A 14,248-nucleotide genomic window follows, 5' to 3' on the forward strand; every position below is an offset into this window, starting at 1 on the left:
GCTTCCAGGTGCTCTCCTATGCGATGACACGCAAATCATTGTTTCTATATCTAATGATTTGCAATTGGTTGCCCAAATGTTTAATCAATGTATGTCCAGCATTGTACGCTGAATGAAGGACAATTCATTAAAGATCAATACGGACAAAACCAAGGTGCTAGTTTTTGGACCACAGGATTCCATCAGGTCTAATGCCTGGTGGTCTGCATATTGCGGTCCCCTTCCTATTCCGGTTAAACTGCAAATAATCTGGGGGTCATCTTTGATGAGGATATGTTCTTTAATGCCCAAGTTAGCCATACAGTCAGCACCTGTTTTTACATCTTAAAAATCCTGAGGAAAGTACTGCTGTATATTCCATCGGCCCACCATCATCACACTAGTCACCTCCCGACTGGACTACTGCAACGCTGTGTACCTCAACATCAACACAGGATCCCTGAACAAGCTTCAGGTGGTGGAGAATGCTGGGGTAAGGCTGATTCTTAACATTCCGAAGTATCAGTCAGCCAGGGAAGGCATTAGAGCCCTGCATCGGCTTCCCATCAGGAAGCGCATTTCTTTCAAGGTCCTGAATTTGGTGTACAAGACTATGCACAGCAATGGTTCATCACACTTAAAAAACATGTTTTAATGGTACACTCCAGGGAGGACCTTGAAATCCTCCTCACAAAAAACTGTTTTCTCCCAGATTTCGTAGGTCCAGATGGGGTGGTCGCTCCTTTTCTGTGGCGGCCACCAAACTCTGGAACTCCTTGCCCCCTTTCACTTCTGGTCTTCAGGAAATTCTTGAAAACTTGGTTATTTGTCTCCTAGCTGGATGTTGGTACTCTCTATCCTACCCGTTTGCTTAGCGCCTTGACACCCTTGGGTATAAATGTGCTTTATAAATATTATCCTATTCTATCCTGGTGTTAGTCCCAAGTGAGCAGCAACCACAATTATAGATTTTTTTTTAAATACTCTTGAAACTGTTGTTACTTCGAACAGAAGCACTTTGAATTGGTAATGTATTTCGCCTACCACAAACCTTAGGTACTGGCTGTGCAGCTGATGGATGGGGATGTGAAAGTATGCATCTTTTAAATCAAGCGCGGTCATGTATTCTCCCATAATTAGAAGTGCAAAGTTGTGTATGGTGGCCAGCTTGAAGTGTTTTTGAGTTTACGAATCTGTTTAACACTGACATTTCTATGACTGGTTGCAATAGTTTGTCCTTTATGGGGATTAGTAAGCACTGGGCACACTTATTGACCCGGTTGATGAAATGCCACTACTTTCAATGGCCCCGTTCTGTAGAAGTATCTTTACGTCCTATAATAATAGTTTGAGGTGATTCTTGTTGATATTCTTGGGGCTTTGTGACAAATTTTGGGGAATATATGGAACTCCAAGTAGTAACAGTGGAAAGTAGTGGATCAGACCCACTGATCTGAGGTTATGACCACCCAGTGACAGGTATAACTGCAATCTTCCCCTAAGAGGTGTTGATGATCAGAGGGATTGTTGAGAAAGTCATTGCTCTGTGATAGAGGTGCCTCTTTGTGCACCTTGTGCTCTGCGTCTCCCCTTGCCTCTCAATGCCCCCTGGTATATTATCCTTGTCTAGTTTGCTGTTCTGGTTCCAAAAAGGACTGCTGTGGCTGGTATGTGGGTCTCCTTCCAGTTCCTCGTTTGCTGTGGAAGAGGACTGTAATTTCCAGAAACCTTAACTTTGCTTGTGGTATTGGAGAACAACTACTGCTATGCACAATGTTATTCTTTTCCCCATCCAGTCCAAATAAATGCTGCTCATCAATGGCAGACATGTTACTGAAACTCAGGGTGAATCCTGATATTTCTAGTCAAGCAGGTCTACACGGAAGGCTGTTGGTGTTCAGTGTTCACCTGCCTTAAAGCGGTGTCTGCTGAATTTAAGAATCATAAGAACTCATATCAGGAGTTAGAGTGGATGTTAGTATTTTTTGAAAATGAAAGTGACAGCTTAGTATATCTACTTGTTGGAATGAATTGCCAGGAAAAGACAAAGCTCCTCTGAGGGAAAGCACCATCATAGCAACCATAGGAAGGTAAAGTTTCTGACTGGTGACCTCCACATGGGTGCAGATTAGACCTTCAAAAGCATTATCAGGGCTTGAAGTAGATGGAGGACTTTGTCTCCTTGAACATTAGCTCTTAACAGTTGTAAAAGCCGACCTTGTATTAGAAACCAGATGAGATTTGGGATCAAATGCATTGTTGGAGGCCTCAGTAAATCACTTTCAGATACAGATTGTGAATATAGCTTTGGCTGTCAATCCACAATGGGCCTATGCCAGTAGTCACAAAGGTAATATTAACCTGGATCCTCTGAGGGTGACTACATATGGCTCCGAGGTAAACCATAGTTATTGACGCTAATTTTCCTAGCACCTTGGGCGTTACTTGAGCATGAAGCAGTATTGAAAGATATCTTCCCCCCTTATGATTTTTTCCACAGGACACTGGAATTAAAAAGCAGAGCAAATACACTTATTTAAACTGATCAACAGTATTCGCGAAAGTGATAAAAATGTTACAAAAATGTTACAAAGCATCTGAATTGTGCTTCTGGGTGTATGTATGGAAGATAGAAAGAAAATGTCAAGCTTGACTGATGAATGATGCAGTTGTAACTGTTTTCTAAAGGACAAAATGGGCTTTCTAAAAAAAAAAAAAAAAAAAAAAAAAAAAAAGCGATTAAGTTCCATAAGTCCCATTTGTTTTTTAAGTATTTTTATAAACAAACACCATCTTTTAAATAATGTGATTTTATATAGTGCGTTTGCATAAAGTTTTGTAGCCCAGAACATAACTAGCATGATTAATATGCATTACGTCCGTAACGTAGTGTCAGCCAGGATAAAGTTTAAATATATAGGCTGTATGTCTCTTTCTAGCACCAAATGCCCCCAGTACGCCAGCGGGCATCATATTTGTTTCACAGATTTTCGTGTGTCGGGAACGGTGTGTGTAACTGCTTGCATGCAATTGCGAGCTCGGCTTGCTAAGTGACCATTGCTGAACGGTAAACAGCCAGTATTATGATTAGGTGCTACTTACAACGGGGAACGGCCCTCTGCTAAACATCTCCCATGGGATATAGTAATTTAGTCTATAGAAATACTTACATGTGCAAATTCTAAAGAAATGATGAAAAACAATCAACCACTTGCAGCCCGTAATGAGATACTTTGGATCATTTCAGACAGGCCCATGTGTACCGCAGAGTGCGGACTTTTCATTTTCTTCTAAATTGCGGGCTGAAACACAGTTGTTATTCAACCATTAAAAACTGCGAAACAGATATTTAAAATGTGTGAGTTCAAAGATGAGTCTTATTTATTTGAACAAGTTTCATAACTGATTAGACGGGACAGCTTATACAAGTACTAGGGTGCGACTCTAAACAAGGCCGCTAGATGGCAGCCAAGTGCTACGGACCGTTTCTAAAGTAGCAGCAAGCCCTGAAGGGCAGACGAAGTCGTACAGGCGCTTTCAATTGTCACCTATAAAATCTGTTCCACTGACAGGGGCGCATGTAGATCTAAACTGAGAAGTGGGTCTAAGACCCTGAATGGTGAGGGCGCAGCCATCATCAACACCACATTCATATTACTCGTGCCTTCAGAGTTAAAAGCTACACTGGGCGAATATGCCTGAATTGGTAAATTGGTATGCTCCAGTTTCAAGGACAAATTGACAAGTCTTCAACAGAGTACTCAGTAAAATGAATGTGTGTGTGTGTGTGTGTGTGTGTGTGTGTGTGAGGGGGGGGGGGCGTGGGCGTCCTTGGGGGTCCGGCAGGGACGTGTCCGCGAGTCAGGCATTTAACAATATCAGCATTTTCAGGTCGCCTTTCAGTGGGTGGTGGGTGATCCTTGGGCCAAGTAGTGCATTTTACGGTAACATTTTCATACAAATGGCAAAAAATGCTACACGTTTTGAAAAGGCAACATACAAGCATCTTGTGGCACATCAAAAAGTTAAAGTGCCTTGCAGCAAGGATGCACTCTCCTGGATGACTCTAAACTTGTCACCAGGAGACTCACATTCTAATCCCAGTAGACCGCCAACACCAATCTTGTGTGTTTATGCTAACTTAATTTAAGCTAATTCAGCCACATGAGCTAAACTGGCAGTCTGCCAGTTCCCTTTTCTGCCTGACCAGACACTGGTACTAAGTAGCCTTCATGTCTTACATCCACACCTGGGGCCCTTGGACTGGGGGCCCTACATCATTAGGCTGTTGAGTTAATAAAGAACAAGCAGAATACCTCCATTCGTAGACCTATGGATGGGACACAATAGAAAATTCAGCCTTTCATCCGTCTGAGGTTGATAAGTGAATTGCTAGCATTTTGTGTAATGGTAACATCTGTGCTTTGATGGGTTTATACATATCAAATAAATCCTGCAAAAAAGATACTATGCACATAGTAGGAATATTGTTTTAAAAATGTTTTCGAATAATATTGTATTATATGACTATTTTATACAGTATGTTTTAATGAAGAGAGGTATGTAAAGGTTTAAGTATTTTGAATAAACTAGACATTTTTATGTTAAACAGTGTTCAGTGTTAAGATAGTGAAGTGCACGCATGTGGAGGGGTGAATGTCCTTTAGGGATAGAAAAGATATGCTAGTACAATGAGTTGACAATGACAGTGCGAGACACAAAAGGGATCCTTTCTTGTTCGAATTGAAAGCAGATCTCCGCAGCACTGGGCAGGGAGCGGAGGTAGTGGGACCCGGAAGAGGGGGTCCGGAGCTCAGGAAGGTGTTTTAATAAAACGTCCAGAAAAGGCGTTAGATGACCAGTACCTGCGGCTGCTCCTACCCTTCCGAATTCGTCTCAGAACAATAAAATTTAGGAGGAGGAGGGTATTGACACACACGACGTGAGTGAGTGGGTAGGGGAAAAAAAGAAGCCAATCAGGAACCAGGAGGAGTCGCGGAAGCCTGTTAGGAACAGGGGGGGGGTAAGGGTGTTTGGAAGTGGAACAGAGCCGATTCGGGTCAAGTCCGCGCTATATAAAACTCTGTAAAATAAATTTTTAAAAATGATATATATATATATTTATACCGTTTTATATAGCGCAAGCTTTGCCCTAGGGCATTAAAGCGCAGCAGAAGTTTTAAAGCATACTTTTTTTGTTTTTAGGGCACGGGGAGATCAAATGATTTGCAAGGAATCACAGGATGTTGAGCCCAAGCCGGAATTTGTGAGCCCAAGCCGGAATTTGAACCCCCCCCAAAACATTTTTTATATAGAGCAAAAGGTTTTCACATGACTTGATTCTTCCCTGCTGACTATGTGGCTTTTTGTCTGTGTACAGGATACTGCCACCATTGCTGCTGTTGCTGTTAATAGAGACAGCTTGTGGGGGCGCAGTACCTCTGCCGCATTTTCTTTTTTATGTGTTCGCGTATAAAAGACAGGCATATTTGTAGAATGCACAGATGTTAATTGTTACCCACCTGAATGGCCCTAATTTTATTGGCCTTGGAAGGATAAAGGGCTGAGCGGATCCTCCGGTATTTCAACTTGTGACTATGAGGTCAAACACATTTCTGGAGTAGATGTATTAAGACAGTGAGCTGCCAGAGCCAGCTGTTGTGGTATCTATGTATTTCAGTATAATTTGGTTTCATAAAGGACTGGTTAAGCAGCTGTTGACATATTCTAGCCCTGTATATAGCAAGCATTCTGTTTAAAACTCAGTGAGACCCTTTTTTCCTCATTGTCACATAGATGGAGGGATAAGACATCCATGCTTAGATTCTTCAGACCCATGCCCTGTAGATTACACGCAGATCACTGCAGTAGTTGTATACTGCTAAATACACTTTACGCTAATGCAAAGATACCAAATGTGGCACAAAGTGTTGATTTGTTATGTGCTTTCCAACACAAAACTGGTTTTTGCACTGGAAATTTGCATGAAATCGACACAAGTACTGCTTTGCTCTGCTTTTGCGTTATTTTGTTTCATAGGTGGTACAAGAGTATTCCCATGCTACCACCTACGGTTTTTGATGCAAAGCCCTATCTAGTAAAATTGGTAGACAGGGCTTTGCGCCAAAATGCATTCCTCCTGGGAGGCATGTGCAAAGTAGGAGAGATGTTTTAACTTCTTCAATTTTACAAGCTTTGCATGCCTGCTGCCCTGCACAGCACACAACCAATGTGGGAAATAATTTAAGTTAATCTAAGTATGGTGATTTTCACTGGATCACAACACATATTTCTTTGCTCTATGGCGCAAATGTGTGTGCGCGGTGCAACGCAGCTAAATTGTGCACCAGGGCTGGGGAAGAGAGCCCGAGCGTCATGTCTTTGTCGATACATCGTTAACCTACTCTCTCTCTCGCTTTGGCTGCTGCGATGCGTTACCTGAGAGCACAGTAAATTTGTCCCACTGATATCATCTGGCTGAATTAAAATGACAGACAGAACTAAATGCCAGATTACAGTATTTTATGCCTCATTATGAACAGCCTCAAAGCACTGTGAAAGTTAAACAATGCACTACTGATATTTTGGTTCTACTTTCATTTTTTATTTTTTCTTTGAAAGGCAAAATCACTCAGAATTATTGTCTTATTGCCTTGCACTGGTAGTTACATTGTGACAAGTTTGTATCTCTGGCTTTGAGGACGTCTGTGTGTGCAGGGCACCCCTGCTGCTCATTTGTCATTCATCTATAATGACCTATCCTGTAATAATGGTTACCTTGAGAAGGCATACATCAGGCCGAGCGCGCCGGGCTGAGGTGGCACCGAAAGCAATGACATATTAAATGCAGCCTCATTAACATGTCAATGGTCTTCAGAGAGCCCTCAGAATATTTAAAGGCGAGGCTGAACTCCAGGCCAGGAATCTCGTCCCAGAACAGCCAAAGGCAGCTGACTATGGGGGTGAAGGTGGTGTCAGGGGGGCCCTCTTAGCCCAATGGCCGTTGCGCCCCGTCCAATAATACAGTGACAATTCTCTCCCACACTCTCGCTGAGGGCTCAGTCCTGCAACTCACACTCTAGCAGCTTGCGATTTTATCAGGTCACCAAAATCCTTCCCACCCCTTTGGTATATCCTTGGTGACCCCACTACAACAGCTCTCCCATCCCACGAAAAAATCATAATTGCAACAATGCATGCCATGCAAATCTTTTTACAGTATTAAATTGTGTCTATTGGTAGCAAACCTTTTTTACCTGCTCCTTGATGTCCTGCAGCTGCTGCTGGAGTTTCTGGACATCAGCATTGACATTGGTATTGTCCTTGTCTTTCTGTAAACCTGGAATGCATGCAGCTGCTGTAACCAGAAAAGAAAGACATTAGTATAAATGTGCATTTACTCCCAGTACCAGCGGGCAAATACTGACGTCGGGCGTAGTAGAGCGCACCTGGACCTACTGTGTTTTCTATAAAAGAAAGAACTGATGGCAGTTAATTTAATTTAGCTCAATGTATTTTTTTTTTTTAATCAGTTTAATCTTTCTTTTTAATCAAAGGCTAAAAGTTTAAACGTAATGTATACCTTCAAAGTGTTGGAAAGTCTTGAGACTAACAAATGTTGTAAGATTTGGCTCAAATATGTGGCGATTTGAAATAAAAATGTATGATTCCACTTTGATATATTTATACACTAGTTTAAAACATGTGAAAAAATGTACACACAACCCAGAACATCTGGCTGACCATCTTTTGAGGAACTTGAGTGGATGTAGGATCATACGGTCGGAGTGTCCCTTTAAGTAAGGTTAGCAAGAATTAGCAAAAATGCATGTATGTCTATAAAGAGTGCCTATGAACATCTAGCAGCCAAAGTCATTACAAGTCATTAACACATTTAAGCCAGAAGCTATTATGTTGGGTTTCGATACTGAAGCCATATCTTTAAGGACAATGATGGGAGTATATGAAACTGTTCCAATCCAATTTGTCTTGTGCAAGGTCTTCAGCATTTAAAGAAAATTCTCAACTAGTTATATTAGTAATGATCAAAATCTATGACACGACAAGGATCATCAATGCAAAAAGGCTCAGTGGTGCCAAGACAACCTTCCGATTAAACAAATATATTACTACCCATTAATGTCGCTTGAAATATGTGCATAGATACACGATATTTCATGGGCATTGTATTTTCAATATGATGTGTGGGGGGAAAATTAGTTAAAATTGTGTCTGGTACTTCAATAAATGATAAAGTGCCATTATCATCATCTTCAAGGTGCCGGGGGGGGGGGGGGGGGGGGGGGGGATTCAAGAACAGATGTCACTCCCTCTGCAATTATCTCCAGGCAGACACACAACCAAAGCGACACAGTACACACTTTCTGGTGGTAAGAAATACTAACAATTTAACGTCCGTTTTTTCAGGCTTACAATGAACTCATGAATATTTATCTCTAAATTACCTAAAAAATCCTCTGAAGCTCAAAGACATGTGCTAGTCCTGAAAAGGATAGGGGCCCTATTTTGAAGAATGGTTGCATTTATATAGGAAGGCTCAAGGAAAAGAACATGTTGACTTTAAAAGGTGCTTATAACTTTCAAATATTTCCAAGGCTCCTCATGATGTATAACTAAATATGTCTCACTAGCAATTCTTGTTCAAGTAAACACAAACCTTGCACATTCCCAAAGGTGGAAATGTATAGTGGACATAAGAGACTTCTAAAGTGGTGGTAGAAAGGTTCTTGTATCATTGTCTGAAATTGCAGAGAATTGGGATTCTAAGCCAAAGGCGCTTTGAGTGTTAAATGACATTTACAAATCGTTACAAAATGAGCTTTGTACATAGATGAGACTCATCAATGAATGATTCTTAGAAGTAGACGATAACACTGGTAGTATGATCACGTCCTTGTAGGCAATAGTTTACAAAGCTGTACAAACACAAGTCTTGAAGCCCCAGTGGATGACAAACTGACACTGAAAGATGGGGATAACAACTCTAAAGTTGTTGAGGGTCTTTGGCAAGACGGAAACCTTGCCTAATGCCGTCCCTCAATTTTTCTCTAGCATGCTGCTCTTTTGTGTTCTGTACCTCCCTGTATTCCCCCTCTAGGGGGAGTAGGGATGCGAGACTCCACCTTGATGTGGTGCTGCGTTTTCCACTTGCTGCAGCTGTTTAAGTCTAATTGTTTACAGTTTCGGAGTATACGATTATACAATATGATTGGACAATTAATGCGGATGTCACCTTGCTGGGCACGAGAGACCAGTTGTGGCTCTAGGTTCCTAGTAATACCTGTATTGCCTTACTATGCCAAGCTTTTGTATCAATTACAATAAAAACGTCTAAAAAAAAAAAAGACAAAAACCTCTAAAGCCTTAATGGTATTGCTTCTTGGAAGAGGTAAAACAAATTGAAAAGAATTACTTAAACCTGCAACCAGCACGAACATCAAATTTGATTTAGGTGGTTCCTCCAGAGCCTCAAGCAATGAAGCCCTTAAATGCCCTACAAATGAAAATTCATAATTGAGACAGAATTATCAGTGCTGCTATGCATCATTTGCTTCAACAGAAGCAATGTCTACAAGGTCCTCTGGGAGACTATTTAAAGAAAATAAATGAATAAATCACAGAAATATGAGACAAACGTAAATCTTGGAAAATGGTAAAAATAAAAAAATTGAATATTCAGAGAATAAAAAAAATATGGGGCAGAAGTGTCCAGTAAGAGAAGTGAACAGCGTGTCAAACACTCCATGGAACAGTCAATTCATACCAAATTAATAACAAAGCCAGCATTCAGAAATCATCTCCACATGTGTAGGAAGGTAAATGGGAGTAGAAGAAGTCTAGCCTGGGGTAGTGTATTTTTCAGTTACAAGACACTGTGATGTCAGTAGATTACCTAACTGTAAGCATACCCCAAATATGATCAGATAATGCTTAAGTGTTGGATCATGACCGTACAACTATTTATCGAGACGGATGAATCCAAAGATGGTCCAGAGCTGGAGAACTCTTATTATATACTAAAAATAATACAAATAAGCATTGCTGCATGATCTACCCACCTATGTCTTCTGCAACTTCTTCTGCAGCCTTTCCGCTACAGCATATACTAAAAGGCACTCTCCGTTCAACCACAGCACGGCACTGTACACATTTTTTCATCAGGTTGGCACAATCTGTGAAAACAGTTCAATCAATGATTAAGAGAGTATCAAGAAGGCTTACTATTCAGGCATTAAGAGGTACTTCCGTTTGTGTGAAACTGATCGATCAACATTAATATTATTAACTGCCTGCTTTCTCAGTTTTATCTTTTTAAAAAAACTACAGGTCAGCGTGTCTATGCAGCCCTCACATTGCTATGTATCATCAGTACAAGTCCCAAGTTAAAATACTTTTGTGAGCACTGCATATCTTATTGTCACCTACTACATGTAACACCAAAATTGCAGAACAGTAACTCCTAAAACTGAAAACAAATATAGTAAAATGTAATCCAGTTGTGGTATGCTTCTATACAATAAATTACACTTAAACAAGATATGCCCTCAATGTTTCTAAACCCTTCTTTGAACTGCTATCTAATAGACAGCTGCAACAGTATAATTTATTCGTACATAAATACTCAGGTGCTGTTTTTTCATAAACTTGCTCCTTTATATTTTCAGTACATCTGATGTAACCAAAGACTCTTCATTAATACTTCAGGGTGTGATTAGTGAACAAATACAATTCATTACAACACTTGGTGTGGTCTTTTAGTTGGCTTCACTCTGGTGGTATTCTGTATATAGTGACATACAGTGTATGTGGTTCCCAAACTTTTGACTCTCGAGGACCCCATTGAGTCACCACTAGAATCCGGGGATTCCAAGCAATTTGTATGATTTAAATTTCAAACATTAAAACAGTAATTCGAAGAAAAAAAACAAGTGTGCACACGAATCAAATACTCTAATTACTAAGGATTTTAGTATTCTATATTGAAAGAATTTGCAAAAAACGAAATATTTTAACGGGAAGGTCGGTACTGCATCTCCGTGACTAACTTTTAAATGGTTGGTTTTATTTCGCAGTACGAGGCTCCTGCTTCTGCCAGGGCCAGACTGAAAACCCAAAGCTGCCCTGGCAAATGTTTTCAGACCAGTCCCCATAGAGTGCACACCAAGTGCAGTGAGTGATCCTGACCATTACAAAGGGGGCTTTGGGAGGCTCTCCCCCAAGAAAATGTAGGAAACAATGGTGCATTCTACAACATATTTATCATTATATATTGAATTGTATTAGCTTTTAAAGAAAAGTAAATATGACAATCTTTGTTGGGGTTCTACAATGATTCCCTTATTATCACCCTCCAACAGTGCCTCTCCTCTCTCCCTCTGCCACATGTATTTCATTTGCTTTATAGCATCTCTCATACCATTGTAAGATGTTAGAGCACTTTACATCACACACATGTAGAAACAATTAAATCATACGTGTAATTTCGTGTATAAAAAAGGCTACCTAAGGAAAAGTGGAGTACAAGGTGTAAGAATCGCATGTCATTCATACTGGTAGGCATTTTTTAAGAGTGCTTGGTCTGGAGAAGCACAATCTCAGGTTTCAGAACATAACAGTGGTTAGCATTGACTAACAATAAAAATGGTTTTCCACCCAAATAAACCTTTTTAGCAGCATCAGGATTATGAAAGACTGGAAAAAACATAAGTTACTAACTTTTACAATGCAGTTTGGAAGCAGCTCTTTGATGACCGTTTATAGGTCACTGTGCTAGATTACGATTGTCACTTATGAACTGCACAGTAACAAAAGAATCTCTGTGACAAAAGCAGTAACCCACTGACCTATGCACATAAAACACTTTTTTAGAATACTTGGTATGCGTTCTTTGCAGTAGGCATATTAACCCTCTGTGCTACATTAGATAAGTCAAAGCTGCCACTGGACAAAACTCATCTCTCTCCAGCAGGTACATTGTGGAGTGGTGTGGCTCACTGGTTAGAGGCGGCAGACACGGAAGCAGAGAACGGCCCGGGACCAGGGTTCAATTCCCGACGCGGTAGGGTCGTGGACCAGGGTCAACGGACTCGATAATTCTCGCCTCGGTGCCTACTCTAACCAGGGATCACACTCGGCAACTCTGGGCATTAAGCTTGCCTCATCTCTACAACGGCCCCCCACAAGTCGCCGGGGATGCCTGGTTTCACCTTGGAGATATCCAGTAAGGGACCATCTCACAGGGAAAACCAGGACGTGTTCCCCAGCGGTCTCCAGCGCCACGATACTCCGGCAAGGAGTCGCAGTGCGCTTTACAAGTACACCCACATTTACATTTACATTCACATTAATCCCTTGTGTTATCTTGCCACTTTTATTGTTGCTCGAAAACTGCTAAGTATACTAGGAACTTTGCAGTGCTTTTAAAACTGCTGCCTGAGGACCCCCTGGGAATGTGTCACGGGCCCCTGGGGGTCCGCGGACCACAATATGGGAATCTTAACATACACTATTACCTACTTATATGCGTACATACTGCTCCCTCTTGAGGGACCATTAACTACCAGTGTCCTCTTTTCATGAGTGGGAAAACTTAATAGAATTTGCAATTAGTGTTCTAGATCGTGTCCTCTTGGAATCCAAGTTTAAAATTCAGTGATGTACTCTGAATCCAGTGGCCTCAACATCCTTTCTCGGTCTCCTACTTCCTTTTTGCTTTGAGGCATCTATTCAAAAGTTCCGATTTTCCTTCATGAACGTTTTGAAATGCCGAGATTTATTTTGAACCATGCTTGAACCTCTCTCCAGTCATTTTAATAGGTGCAATACAGTCATCACACAGAGAACAACACTATTAGTTCAAGCCTTTTCTAGAAAGGGTAGTACACATCTTCTCTCCTTAGAGATAAATGACAGTACAGTCATTTCCTACTTTTACCTTGCTCACAGTAAAATTCTGTCTCACTCGTGTTTGAAATAAAGAGGTCTTCTACCTATCTCAACCACGTTATAATCTTACCATCAAGGAGTTTGGATAAACCATTAACCAGAAGACTGAAGGCAGAATGGTTTGTAAATGTAATCCGGATCCCGAGAAGGCAATATAGAACTAATTGACACAAGTTACCTGTTGTAGAAAGCCGGCTCTTTATATAGTATACCAACAAGAGGTATACTGTGCAAAGAGTCCAAGTAGTCCTTATAAGTGGACAGAGGCTTACTCTAGCAATCCCTGGGTGCTCTCTTAGGGGGTAGTGTGGTCAAGCAGTCTGATTTCCTGGTGCCAGGGGCTCCCCTAAATGCTAGATTTAGGAGAGTGTAGGGTTGTAGCCAATGAGTTTCTTATCCATGCGTTCACTCCGCCCCATATATGACCATTTCCTTATGGGAAGTGGGCATAACCCTGTACCAGAGTTCCTAATTCTGCCATCCCAAAGGTGGCAGACTTAATTTTCATGTCCACATCAGGTAGCCCACTTTAGTGGTGGAACTAGCCAGAAGGTGAATATGCCGCTCAAACTACTACTGATTTTCTCACCTATCCAGGCTCTAAATGAGCCCTGGTCAGGAGGGGAGGCTTTGTTCCTGACCTCCTGAAAACGTGGGCACTCGCCTTGTCTGTGGTGGCAGGCTGGTCAGAACCAGTAAGTCAGTACTGTAGTAGTCGGAAGGGCACTTCTAAGGTGCCCTCTGGGTGAATGTATTGATAAATCCATTACTTGAATCAGTGTGGGTTTATTAATACAAGAGGATTGATACAACACATCTTTGGTTTCAGTGAATACGTCATGTAGTTGAAAAACTTGTTTTTCACCTGTTTTCATCACATGCATTTAAAACGGCTTCCCTGGTAAGGGCTTGTACTGGCAGTAATTGACCAGGTCAGCACAGGAGCATATCTGCTCATGCAGTTATGTCCACACTTGTATGGTAGTGCACCCTGCCTTAGGGCTGTAAGGCCTGCTGTAGGGGTGGCTTACCTATACTGCCTGCAGAGTCTGCAGGCATGGCAGACAGGGATGTGTGCCATGTCGTGTTTTAACTTTTGTATGCATCAAGACACCCAGTCTACAATGGCAATCTGCATGAGTTAGGTGAGGAGTCCCTTAGGGTGGGGCACAATACATGCTGCAACTCTTGGGACCCTCTTAAGTATCCTTCCCCTAGCTACATAGGATACCATTTAATAGGGACTTACAGGGGTGCTAAGGGTACTGCCAATTGGGGAACAATTGCATAGTTCTAGGGAAAG

The 14,248-nt window shown here is 41.4% G+C and overlaps 1 protein-coding gene across 1 annotated transcript in view; it reads right to left on the reverse strand.

Moving 5' to 3' along the window:
- Positions 1-14,248, reverse strand: part of MIB1 (MIB E3 ubiquitin protein ligase 1) — a 347,133-nt gene that overhangs the window by 42,564 nt on the left and 290,321 nt on the right. The window contains exons 19-20 of the mRNA XM_078687432.1: positions 10,059-10,172; positions 7,236-7,336 (exon numbers count right to left, since the gene is read on the reverse strand). Coding sequence (XP_078543558.1) covers positions 7,236-7,336; positions 10,059-10,172 — 215 coding nt within the window. The remainder of the gene's footprint in view (positions 1-7,235; positions 7,337-10,058; positions 10,173-14,248) is intronic.

This window comes from Lissotriton helveticus, chromosome 4_1, assembly GCF_964261635.1.
Source record: "Lissotriton helveticus chromosome 4_1, aLisHel1.1, whole genome shotgun sequence".
Taxonomy (NCBI): Eukaryota; Metazoa; Chordata; class Amphibia; order Caudata; family Salamandridae; genus Lissotriton; species Lissotriton helveticus.